General features: G+C 35.4%; 1 protein-coding gene across 1 annotated transcript; it reads right to left on the bottom strand.

Annotated features, from left to right (window-relative positions):
- Nucleotides 1–5848: 5848 nt before the first annotated feature.
- Nucleotides 5849–9324, bottom strand: LOC107790220 (uncharacterized). Its single transcript, XM_075251166.1, has 3 exons — nt 8834–9324; nt 7558–8034; nt 5849–6569 (listed from the first exon to the last, which is right to left on the bottom strand). Exons 2-3 carry the CDS (start codon nt 7900–7902, stop codon nt 6039–6041), a joined length of 876 nt encoding a protein of 291 aa, XP_075107267.1. The 5' UTR covers nt 7903–8034; nt 8834–9324; the 3' UTR covers nt 5849–6038.
- Nucleotides 9325–12898: the final 3574 nt, after the last annotated feature.

Here is a 12898-nt window from a genome sequence, read left to right as displayed (position 1 = left end):
TAGGTCTAAGAATTGAAAAACTTAGGGTAGAGTTTCTATAATTGGGTATTTTATATGGAAGTGGGAAGGGATGATGGCCATTGGATTAGAAGGAAATAGATGGATAAGATTAAATCTTGCACTTAAATGGGCTAATGGGTTGGGAAGAATGGGCTAATGGTAATTGGGTTGGACCATGTCTTTTTGTGTCTCAATTTTGGGCTAAGAAGACTCCAAAATTATTATTCAAAACCATAGCTAAATTCCTTTAATATAAGATAATTATACTACATGATGCAAAAACAAATTCTAATTAATTAAACTAAACTATATTAAAACATGAAACTATTATATATTTTTTGTATTTTTCAAGATTATATAAAGATAAAAATAAGTTACTATTTTTGTTTTTGTTTTTTTACTTTATGAAAGTTACATAAAATAAAATATTTTTGTAATTTTTATTTTCTTGTAATAAAATAAAGTAAAAGAGTCAAAATTAGTTGAAATAGCAATATTAGACCTAAATTAAATATTTACTTGCTAAAATATATAAAATCTTGGGGAGGATCAAAAATCACATGTCTACAATATCTTCATACAATCCTTGCAATATTAATAAGGTACTAATCATTGTATTATAATAATCCTGAAATAACTTGTTTCTAAACACTCAACGAATTGAAGTACATGAAACCTAGAGGATTGGGGTGGGTAGAAATAGAGCATATGTATATGAAAGGTTTATTAATGAATGACAAATATTACATGAGGGATGTTTTAGCTAGTTTAACTATAAACTAAACAACAAGTCAAGAATATCATGATACAAATTCTCAAAGATGCGATAGCTCATATCAATGAGGACGAAAATATTGATAAGAGTGTAACCCGCAGGCAATAGGGAAAGTAAAATGAAGGAGTTAACTGTTTAATCAAAAAATGAAATTTTAGTCAAAGCTAAAATTTAAAAGAACACGGGTTACTGATAATCAAAAGAGTGTATAAAAGGAAGTAATTTAGGTAGCAAGAGAGTAATCAAGAGAAAAACAAGTAAACCAAAGTTTATATCAATAGTATTTTGTGTGCCCACAATTGATCAGATGTCTCCCTTTTATAGATATCTTGGAGATATACGTTTTGCCCAAATCATAATGAGGCTATTATGAATAATTAAAGACATTTAATGTTATGTTACATAATCATTATATTCAATACAAATTCTCTAACGTATTCCACATTTAATGCCTATTAAATGACGTATCTGCACTCTTTTCTATTGTCAGATTCATTCCTTTTGATTCTCGGACATAAATGACTTAGATAGGTACGAGTGCTGGATTATTTGTATTCCTGTCCGTGCCTCTTCCTCTGCTATTTGCTCGTATCTGTTGCAACTCGTGCCTCTTGGCTAGTTGTAATTCTTTGACCATTTGACCAGTCTACGTGTTTCGACACGTCACCTTTATATTTAAATACAATTTTTTCCAATACAGATAGTCCCCCACTTTCCGTTTATTCATCAGTTGAATATTTGGGAAGTGGATTTCATTAAAAGAGAATTTTTGTCACCATTAATGCTATGACAAAATTGACACTTCATTGAATACCTGTAATTCTTTTTGTGCTTCTAATTGCATCTCTTGGCTAAAATCGGTCACGGAATCAGCTAACACTTGTGATTTTATAGCAGTTCTAAGTTGGTATGTGATTTCATATTCACTTAACTCTATTTACCACTTAGCTAACCTACCTGATAGCTCATGCTTATGTAATATATTACGTAAAGGGTAAGCAGTTACTACGGCGATAGGATGACACTGAAAGTAAGGTCTTAACTTTATAGATGTCATGATTAATGCAAGTGCAAGTTTTTCTAACTGAGTATACCGCTTCTCCGTATCTAACAAAGATTTACTAATATAGTAGATAGGGGATTGTTTACCTTGTTCTTCTCGGACCAAAACAGCGCTTACCGCAACTTCCGAAACAACAAGGTAAATGAGTAGTCTTTCTCCAACCTTTGGTTTTGCCAGCAAAGGTGGATTTGATAAGTACGTTTTCAAATTCCTGAGTTCCTGTTGACATTCCTCATTCCATTCGAAATGATCCTGCTTCTTAAGGGCTGAGAAGAATTTAAAACACTTCTCTGATGATTTAGAAATGAATCTTCCCAAGGCTGCAATTCTCCCTGTTAATCTTTGAACTTCTTTCTTGTTTGAAAGTATATTAGGGATTTCCTCAATGGTCTTGATCTATGCAGGATTTACTTTAATACCACGATTAGAAACAAGAAAACCCAAAAACTTACCTGATGCAACGCCAAATGCACATTTTTCGGGATTTAACTTCATAATAAATTTGCGCAAAATTGAAAATGTGTCAGATAAGTGTGATATGTGATCTTTTGAATACTGAGTTTTAACAAGCATATCATCTATATATACCTCCATAGTCTTTCCTAAATGCTCTTGAAACATTTTGGTAACTAACCTCTGATACGTTGCACCTGCATTCTTTAAACCAAAGGGCATTACTTTATAACAGCAAGTCCCCATGTCTGTTATGAATGAAGTTTTGGTCCCCATGTCTGTTATGAATGAAGTTTTTTCTTCATCTCCCGGATCCATTTTAATCTGATTATAACCTGAATATGCATCTAAAAAACTTAATAGTTCGTGACCTGCAGTTGCATCAATCAGTTGACCTATGTGTGGATGTGGAAAAGAATCTTTAGGGCAGGCTTTATTAAGATCTATGTAATCTACACAAACCCGCCACTTACCATTCTTCTTTGGAACTACAACAGTGTTAGCTAACTAGTTAGGATATTTTATCTCACGAATGGAACCAATTTTTAGCAATTTTCGGGCTTCTTCCTGAATCACCTGATTCTTGAAAGTTCCTTGATTTCTTTTCTTTTACTTGACAGGAGGGTATGATGGATCTTTATTTAGTTTATGGGTCATAACCTCCAGGGGTATTCCTGTCATGTCAGATTGGGACCAAGTAAAGCAATCCACGTTAGTTTTTCAAAAATTCAATTAACTTACCTCTCATATCTTGGATAAGATTGGCTACAACATAGACTTTTTTATCAGGCCATTGAGCAAATAACACGACATGCTCTAATTCCTCTATTGTTGTTTTGATATTTTCATTCTCTTCTGGTTCTTGAATGGTATCAGGCCTTGAATCTACATCTGTTTGCCCTTGTTCAGTTGAGGTTTGTGTTGTGGTGACCTCAACTGTCTTCTGTGATTGTTATTTACCTTCATTTCTCGTGTTTGTATCTGCAACAGAGTTGATAGCCCTGGTTGTATGTTGATCTCCACGAATTTGACAGATTCCCCATGGCGATGGAAATTTTAATAATTTGATGCAAGGTTGAAGGAACAACATCCATTTTGTGGATCCATGTTCTCCCAAGAATCATGTTGTAAGTCATCTCCATATCTACCACGTGGAACTTTGTATCTTTAACGACTCCTTCAGCGAATGTGGTGAGTGTTACCTCTCCTTTCGTGAGGACACTAGAATTATCAAATCCAGATAGAGTATGTTCCTTTGGTATCACTTTATCTTCAGCTTGTATCTCACGTAATACTCTCAGTAAAATAATGTTCACGGAACTACCTGGATCAATCAAAACTTATTTCACATTAGCATCATGTATAATTAAAGATATTACCAATGCGTCGTTATGAGGGATTAATACGCCATCTGCATCTGCGTCGTTGAATGAATGTTGTCTTCCTCTAAAACATGCTGCACCCGTTTCCCTTGGGTAATTGTTACTTTGGAAATTTTGTTAGTTGCAGTATGTGATATACCCTTGATGTCTTTACCCCCACTTATAACGTTGATAGTTCTTTTAGGAGAAGGTGGTTTTGGAGGCTCTTGCCTGTTCTTCATGTAAGCTTGCTTGCCTTTCTCACTGAACAACTCAGTAAGATACCCTTGTTTTAATAAATGATCAACTTCACTTTGTAAAAATCTGCAATCTACTGTTTTATGTCCGTGGTCATTATGAAACTCGCACCAATGGGTCAGGGTTGCGCCTCTTTGGGTTCGATCTCATTTCCTTTAGCCATCGAACCTTATCTCTCATGCTTCTCAAAACGGCTACGAGCTCGGAGGTGCTGACTTTAAAGTTGTAACCACCGAATTTCGCTTTTAAATTTCTATCATTATCTCGTGACTCATAGTTATTTCGCTCGTTCCTGAATCTTGATGAAGAACCTGATTCTCTGTTTCTTGATCTGTGATCGTACCTTTGATTATCCTGCTTTGACCGTGAATCCTTTCCCGCAGGTCCCATGTAAGGCTCGTACCTATTTTTATCGGATCTTTTTTCGGTCTCCGCACGTCTCGAACTTACCTTTTCTTCTTTTTGAAATCGTGGAACAGTATCTTCCTCAATCCTCAGCTTCGTGTTATACCTATTATAAACATCATTCCACGTTGTAGCTGGGAATTCTCGAAGGCTTTCCTTGAGCCTCCTCGTAGCTTCCGAGCTTTTTTCATTCAAATTACTTGTGAAAGCTATAGCTGCCCAGTTGTCAGGTACACGCGACAATGTCATTCTTTCTCGTTGAAATCTGTCCACGAATTCTCTAAGCAGTTCTGAGTCCCTTTGCTTGATTTTGAAAATATCCTCCATTCTTTTCTCTACTTTTTGAGCTCCCGAGTGTGCTTTGATGAAAGAATCTGCAAGCTCAACAAAAGAATTTATAGAATTTTCGGGTAAAAGAGAATACCATGTTAGCGCTTCTTTGGTGAGCGTTTCACCAAATGTTTTGACTAATACTGATTCAATCTCCTGCTTAGTCAAATCGTTGCCTTTTACACCCGCCGTGAATGCAGTCACGTGATCTCGTGGGTCTGTTGTTCCATCATAATTTGGAATATCAGGCATTTTGAACTTTTTTGGAATTGGGAGTGGAGCAGCACTAAGCTTCCAGGGTTGTTATGAATATCTATCCATATCTACCCCTTTGATTATGGGCGGCACCACGGGTATCTGCTCTATGCGCTCACTTTGCTCCTTGAGCTGTTTCTGCAAGGTTAGTACTAAGTTTTGTAAATTTGATTTAGCTAAAGTACCTGTTTCTCCCTCATGCGATTCACTGGGGGTTCCACCGCTGCCTGAATTAACAAGCCCGGAACGAGGTTTCTCCAGAGTGTTGTTATTTGGAGTAGGCGTGGGGGGTGCAGCAGGTAACTGGCTAACCAAGGCCTGAACGGCTTTATTGACCTGTGCGGTAATAAGTTTTTGCAAAGCCTCATCCATAGCTTCAACATTTTCGAATTGAGCTTGTCCATCAGTATGAGACCCTTAGGAGTGCCTTCACGAGATCGCCGAGGAGAGCCTTGTGGAGAAATAATCAGTGCGTTATTATACTGAGGGTCTCTCTGAAGTTGTTGGTTTATTTGGTTTTCTTGGTTTCCTTGAATGTTGTCATTGTTGTTCGACATAGTTGATGCAACAAGGAAATTTAAGCGAAAAGAAAATAGATTATCATATTCCCGGTAACGGAACCAATTTGTTTAACCAAAAATGAAATTTTAGTCAAAGCTAGAATTTAGAAGAACACGAGTTACTGATAATCAAAAGAGTGTATAAAAGGAAGTTATTTAGGTAGCAAGAGAGTAATCAAGAGAAAACAAGTAAACCAAAGTTTATATCAATAGTATTTCGTGTCCCCACAATTGATTAGATGTTTCCCTTTTATAGATATCTTGGAGATATACGTTTTGCCCAAATTATAATGAGGCTATTATGAGTAATTAAAGACATTTAATGCTACGTTACATAATCATTATATTCAATACAAATTCTTTAACGTATTCCACATTTAATGCCTATTAAATGCCGTATCTGCACTCTTTTCTATTGTCAGATTCATTCCTTTTGATTCTCGGACATAAATGACTTAGATAGGTACGGGTGCTGGGTTATTTGTATTCCTGCCCGTGCCTCTTCCTCTGTCATTTGCTCGTATCTGTTGCAACTCGTGTCTCTTGGCTAGTTGTAATTCTTTGACCATTTGACCAGTCTACGTGTTTCGACACGTATTCGACACGTCATCTTTATATTTACATACAATTTTTCCCAATACATTAACCCTCTTGTTTTCAAGAACTAATGCTAGTGCAGAAGCAGTGATAGTAAAAACAGCAGCCAACATCAAACAAATAGAAGCAATACTAGCTTTTAAAGGCAAAGAAATATAGAATTCTTCAGCGTAGAAAGCAGAACGTTGAAGTGATAACAGAGCTGCCAAACTTATGAAGGAAAAAAATATTGCTGAATAAACGACCACTATAAACTTGTAAAAGGTGTTGTCTTTGTCGAGAACAGCTACACCAGAATTCTGATCGAAACCTCCTGGTAATGTAAACAATGCTGCATAATTCACTGTACACAAAAGGGTTGCCACAACTATGATGCTGTTGATCATTTCAATACTCTCCCTCTGTGCTGCTTTTCTTAAACGCAAGTGGTTCTCTTCGAATAATTCATCAGCTGTCTTCCCATCTCTATTTCGGACGTACCTTAGATGTGGGTGGCAATCCATCCTTGTATGCTGAGGATGATGCATGCAAGCTCATTTTATTCATTATATGGATCGACTACTACTTTATATATGCCATTTTTTTAATTAAGATGAAAATAAAACAAAGAGGTGCTTAGAGTGTTGAGCTTTGGTTTTGCTGATAAACAAACAATGTAGCAGTATATGGTTGGTTGGTTGGTTACTAGCTAGTTGAAGAACCGAGGATCTTACGTATGGTTCTTTTAACAAGCTTGATTCATATATAATCATAATTAAACTATAGGAGTCACTAAATATATTATAATCCTAATTAAATATTTCACTTAAGCTATAAATGGAAGAGGAGCCTTGGCGTAAACTAGTAAAGTTGATGTCATGTGACCAGGAAATCACGGTTTTGAGCAATGGAAACATCCTCTTACAAAAATGTAGGGTAAGACTGCATACAATAGACCCTTGTGGTCAGGCCCTTCCCCGGACTCCGCTTATAGCTAGAGTGCACCAAACTTCTTTTTACTTAAGCTATAAATGACCTAGTAGCCGCCTAAATTCAAAAAGAAATGCTAATAAAGAGTACTGTTTTATAATGAAGTAGAATCGCGTTAGAAGTTGTTTAAGGAAAGCCTTATGTTTTTATACTTTCTCTAGGGTTAGCATAACAGATAGTATTATCTTGATCATGCTTACGCACCAAGCCTTGCTACTAACATTGGTCTGTATATATAAACTCCTATTAGTTTGTTTCTTGCAGTATTATATACACCTACATTGAGAAAATTAATTAAGTGAGCAAGAGCAAGAAACAATCCTCAGTGTACGTAAGATATATATCAAGCCGAAAAACCAAGTCTTTGTGTTTGAAGTTCTACAGTTTGTCTATTCATTATACGTAGTAGTAGGTATTTTGAATTGTAACCTAATTCGCTTATTCAAGAAGCTTTTTGTTAGGTCAATCTTCAGAGAGTCGTTCATGTACCAAATTAAAATAATAATAATTACTCAAGGTCGAAAACTGTACCTTTAACCAATATATGTCCCAACACATCTCACGTGCTATATCAGTATTAAACTCTTCCACTGGCACAACTGAAGAGTGAGTAGATGGAATTCCCAAACTTGATGCTAAATGAAGTATGTTGTTCCCATATTTATCAACTTCTGCCAACATTCTATCCTTGTCATGACCAAGTTTTTTCTTCAAATATTCATATATACGTAAATGTTTTCGTTCCACTGCTATATGCAAAATGTTCCTTCCATTTTCGTCTAGTGAATCAGAAACTTGAGGTCGTGCTTTTAAGATTGCAGTGACCAATTCGGTAATGCCCAGTTTTGTGGCTTGTATTAGGGGATTAATGATCATATATAGGTTTTGTTGGAGAATCAAAATGAGTATAACAACTCCAATCTTCTTTCCATATTAATCTTTCTGCTAGTAACAAAGCTAGTCCATGTTTTTGTTTCTCACTATCAATTCTTCTCAACCATCGAAGACCTGTACATGCATTACCAATAGGAAGTAAACCTCATAACAAAGTAAACCTCATAACAAAGTAATAATTAAATACTCCGTACTAGCTATAGAGTACTATATGTATGACTTCCATGATAGTAATGTAAGTCAACTGGTATATGAGTAGATCATATTGTCTAAACAGGTTTCAGCTAAGAAATTACTAACACAAAACCGACAAATAATAGGCACAATAGCTAACACAAAAATGGTCTCCTATATATATTAGGAGCTAAAACATAATTAAATAAATAAAAGTGTACATATTCTCCCAACTAATATATATAATCTATACTTTTAGATGAGATGGTTATATACTTCAATATGCATGATACCGGAGAAAACAAAGGTCCTGTTTTCAAGTACTCTCATTGCCATCCATTATAAAATGAATTCATCTTCATGTGTTTGGCTCGTGAAAAAGAATCAAGCATGCACGTCAGGGACGGCGTGTTGAAGAAATAATAAAAACATACTCTCTCTAATAGCTTAAACTTTTAATTGAGATGGTAACACAATTCAAAAACAAATCAAAGTCACCCATCATGAGAAGTCGTGTTGAAACATATATAATTAAATAATTATAAATCGAAGTGGACATTCTCTCTCTAAGAACTTAAACCTTTAATTAGATGAGATAGTTACACAATTCAATAAGTATATTATATGTATATTGTTCAAACGTCAAACAGTTGACTAATTGAATACGTGAATTGGATTACATGCAAAACAAAAACCATATAAGTAAAGCTTTCTTGAAACTGGGACATATAGGCAGTACCTAAAATTGCTTGCAACCTTGATGACCTTTGTCGTTTGATGATACCACCATCTCTTAAATCATGTTGCTCGTCCAGATTCACAACATTTTCAGATTCGATATACATTTCTGGGATAGCTTCTCAACACAAAATAATAATTGTAAGTACGTAGGAGATCGAGTAAAGCTTCTAGTCTAAACTTTATTGTCAAAATTTTAAAGGGAATCAGGAGGATATAGAAAAAGAATCGTAGTACTGAATCATTTATTCTGAAAGTTGATATCGGAAATCGATAAATTAAGAAATCAACCCATTTCTTAGCAGCGTGAAGAACAGTGCAACCATCATTTCTCTTAGCGAAGCAATCACTCCCAAAATCCTCTAGAAGTCTAAAAACTTCATCCTTCCCATATTCAGCTGCAATGTACAATGGCGTTTCCCCAACTTCATCCTTTAAATGAACTAAATCAATGTCTTGCATTACCATTATTTCTGTCACCTCCTTCTGTCCATATCTGTTCAAATTAACTTATACTATAATTAAGTAAATAAAAGTGAAATTTTTCTAAAAAAATGCCTTAAAGATATGTTTTGATCTAGGGAGTCCATGAATATTATAAGTATGACATTAGTGCATAGCTAGTTTGATGACTTTGAGGTCCTCTAAGAGTTGAGCACGGAAGGAAATAGTTATTTTATCACTGCAATGTACTTAAACTATTTAAGATGCCCAAGCGCACAAGTAATCTGCAAACAATGAGCATATGATATGTACTGCCATAAATAAAATGATTATAATGATACATACCTTAATAAAATATGGCTCAACTTAGCGGGAGTTAAGAATAAAATTAGAGCTTCGTGCTGATAACGTGTTATAAAATAAAAGCAATGCAGTAAAATGTAAACAAGAAGAGATAGAGAGAATGGAGAAGTGTTTTCTTCTTTCACTTTGGTGTAATTTTTCATTGCAATTACATGGCCTTTTATAGGCATAAAAAGTAAAGATGATGGACATAAAATAGGAAATTTAATCTTTAAGTTATTCACAATATGGGCATCCAATGTAGCATCCAATGTAGTATCCAATATAGTATCCAAAGTAGTATCCAATGTACAAACTATTCATAACACTCCCCCTTGGATGTCTATGTAAGATAATGTGCCTCATTAAAAACTTGCAAAAAAAATATTGGGATGTACATAGTTATTTATAATATGCATTGCTTGCTGCCTCATTAAAAACCTTACCAGGAAAACCCAGTGGGACAAAACCTTGGTTAAGGAAAAGAGTGCAGCGTGTAGTTACTCCCCCTAATGAAAAATCACTTAATGTCTCGAAGACGACGCATTCCAATCTTATATATCAGCTTTTCAAATATTGAGGTTGGTAATTCCTTAGTGAACAGATCAGCCAAATTATCTCTTGAACGAACTTGTTGTACATCTATTTCACCATTCTTCTGAAGATCATGAGTGAAAAAGAATTTCGGCGAAATGTGTTTTATTCTATCTCCTTTGATATATCCTCCTTTCAATTGAGTTATGCATGCAGCATTGTCTTCATACAATATTGTTGGAATATTCTCTTTCGAAGAAAGACCACATGTTTGTTGAATGTGTTGAGTTATAGATCTTAACCAAACGCATTCTCGACTTGCTTCGTGAATGACTATTATCTCTACATGATTTGAAGAAGTAGCAACCATAGTTTGTTTTGTCGAACGCCATGATATGGCTGTACCTCCACTTGTAAATAAATAGCCTGTCTGAGATCGACCTTTGTGTGGATCAGACAAATATCCTGCATCTGCATAACCAATCAATGATGGCTTGGATTCATTTGAATAAAATAAACCCATATCAATGGTCCCTTGATGGTATCTGAATATATGTTTAATACCATTCCAGTGTCTTTGTGTTGGCGAAGTACTAAATCTTGCCAATAAGCTTACTGAGAAAGCTATATCTGGTCGGGAATTATTGGCAAGATACATTAATTCCCCAATTGCACTAAGATATGGTACTTCGGCACCAAGAAGCTCTTCATCATTTTCATGAGGTCGGAATGGATCTTTATTTATATCAAGTGATCTCACAACCATCGGGGTACTCAATGGATGTGCTTTATCCATATAGAATCGCTTTAAAATCTTTTCGGTGTATGTCGATTGATGGACAAATATTCCATCTTTCATATACTCAATTTGTAGACCAAGACAAAATTTTGTCTTTCCAAGATCTTTCATTTCAAATTCTTTCTTCAAATAGTCTACTGTTTTTGGAAGCTCCCCAGGAGTTCCAATGATATTTAAATCATCAACATACACGACGATTATAACAAATTCAGATCCAGACCTTTTTATAAAGACACAGGGACAAATTGGATCATTCTTGTACCCTTCTTTCAACAGGTATTCACTCAGGCGATTGTACCACATACGTCCTGATTGTTTCAATCCGTATAAAGATTTTTGAAGCTTTATTGAACAAGTTTCTCGAAAATTTTTATATGCTTCTGGCACTTTAAATCCCTCAGGTACTTTCATAAAAATTTAGTTGTCTAATGATCCATACAAATAGGCTGTAACAATATCCATTAGATGCATATCAAGTTTTTCTTGTACTGCCATATTTATGAGATACCTGAAGGTGATAGCATCCACTACAGGAGAATATGTCTCCATATAATCAATTCCAGGCCTTTGGGAAAACCCTTGTGCCACAAGTCGTGCTTTATATCTAACGACTTCATTTTTATCATTTCGTTTTCGCACAAAAACCCATTTATACCCTACTGGCTTTATGCCTTCAGGTGTTCGAACTATGGGTCCGAAGACTTCACGTTTTCCAAGTGAAGTTAACTCTGCCTGGATAGCGTCTTTCCATTTTGGCCAATCATTTCTCTGTCTACATTCATTGACAGATTTTGGTTCAAGATCCTCATCTTGTTGCATTATTTCAACAACAACATTATAAGCAAAAATCTTATCGATAACAATATTATTTCGGTTTCATCTTTTTCTGATTGAGACGTAACTTATTGATATCTCTTCATTTTCATTATTTTTAGGTACCTGGACCTCCCCTAAGGTCTTATCATTTGTTACGTCTTGGGGCTCTTCTTGAGCCACTACCTCTGTGTTATGTTCACTTTGATTACTTGCTCCTTTTCTTCTTCGAGGATTTTTATCTTTAGAACCGATTGGTCTACCACGTTTCAAGCATGGCTTAGACTCATTTGCTTTAATTAATTGTTCTATCGGGATATCAACTCGAATTGGAGCATTAGCAGCTGGAATATGTGACTTAGTCACCCTTGGTAGGTTAGTGAATGCATCTGGCAATTGATTTGCAATATTTTGTAAATGAATAATCTTTTGAACCTCTTGTTCACATTGATTTGTTCGAGGATCTAAATGAGACAGTGATAATGCATTCCAATCTATCTTCTTTTTCAGCTGCTTATTTTCTCCCCCTAATGTTGGATATACTGATTCATTAAAATGGCAATCAGAAAATCTTGCCGTAAATAAATCTCCAGTCATCGGCTCTAGATATTTTATAATAGAAGGAGATTCATATCCAACATATATCCCCAACCTTCTTTGAGGACCCATCTTTGTGCGTTGTGGTGGAGCAATTGGAACATATATCGCACAACCAAAGATCCTAAGATGGGAAATATTTGGCTCCTAACCAAAAGCCAATTGCAATGGGGAGACTTTATGATAACTTGTGGGCCTTATCCGCACAAGTGCTGCTGCGTGCAAAATAGCATGACCCTATACTGAAATGGGAAGTTTTGTTCTCATAAGCATTGGTCTAGCAATTAATTGGAGGCGTTTGATCAATGATTCTGCTAGACCATTTTGTGTATGAACATGAGCAACCGGATGCTCAATTGTTATCCCAGTTGAAATACAATAATCATTAAAGGCTTGAGATGTAAACTCACCGGCATTATCAAGACGAATTGTCTTAATTGCATAATCTGGAAATTGTGCTCTTAGCTTTATTATTTGAGCCAACAATCTCGCAAATGCCATATTGCGAGTTGATAGTAAGCACACATGTGACCATCT

The sequence above is a fragment of the Nicotiana tabacum genome, chromosome 1, assembly GCF_000715075.1.
Source record: "Nicotiana tabacum cultivar K326 chromosome 1, ASM71507v2, whole genome shotgun sequence".
Taxonomy (NCBI): domain Eukaryota; kingdom Viridiplantae; phylum Streptophyta; class Magnoliopsida; order Solanales; family Solanaceae; genus Nicotiana; species Nicotiana tabacum.
Note: the sequence above shows the minus strand (reverse complement) of the source record. Positions and strands in the feature narration are given on the sequence as shown.

Bases quoted from the DNA above. Each gene is read 5' to 3' on its own strand.
- LOC107790220 (XM_075251166.1), bottom strand. From the start codon at position 7,902: ATGATCATTAATCCCCTAATACAAGCCACAAAACTGGGCATTACCGAA. The intron at 6,570-7,557 runs GTACAGTTTTCG...CATCATCCTCAG, and splicing joins GGGACATATATTGGTTAAAG to CATACAAGGATGGATTGCCA.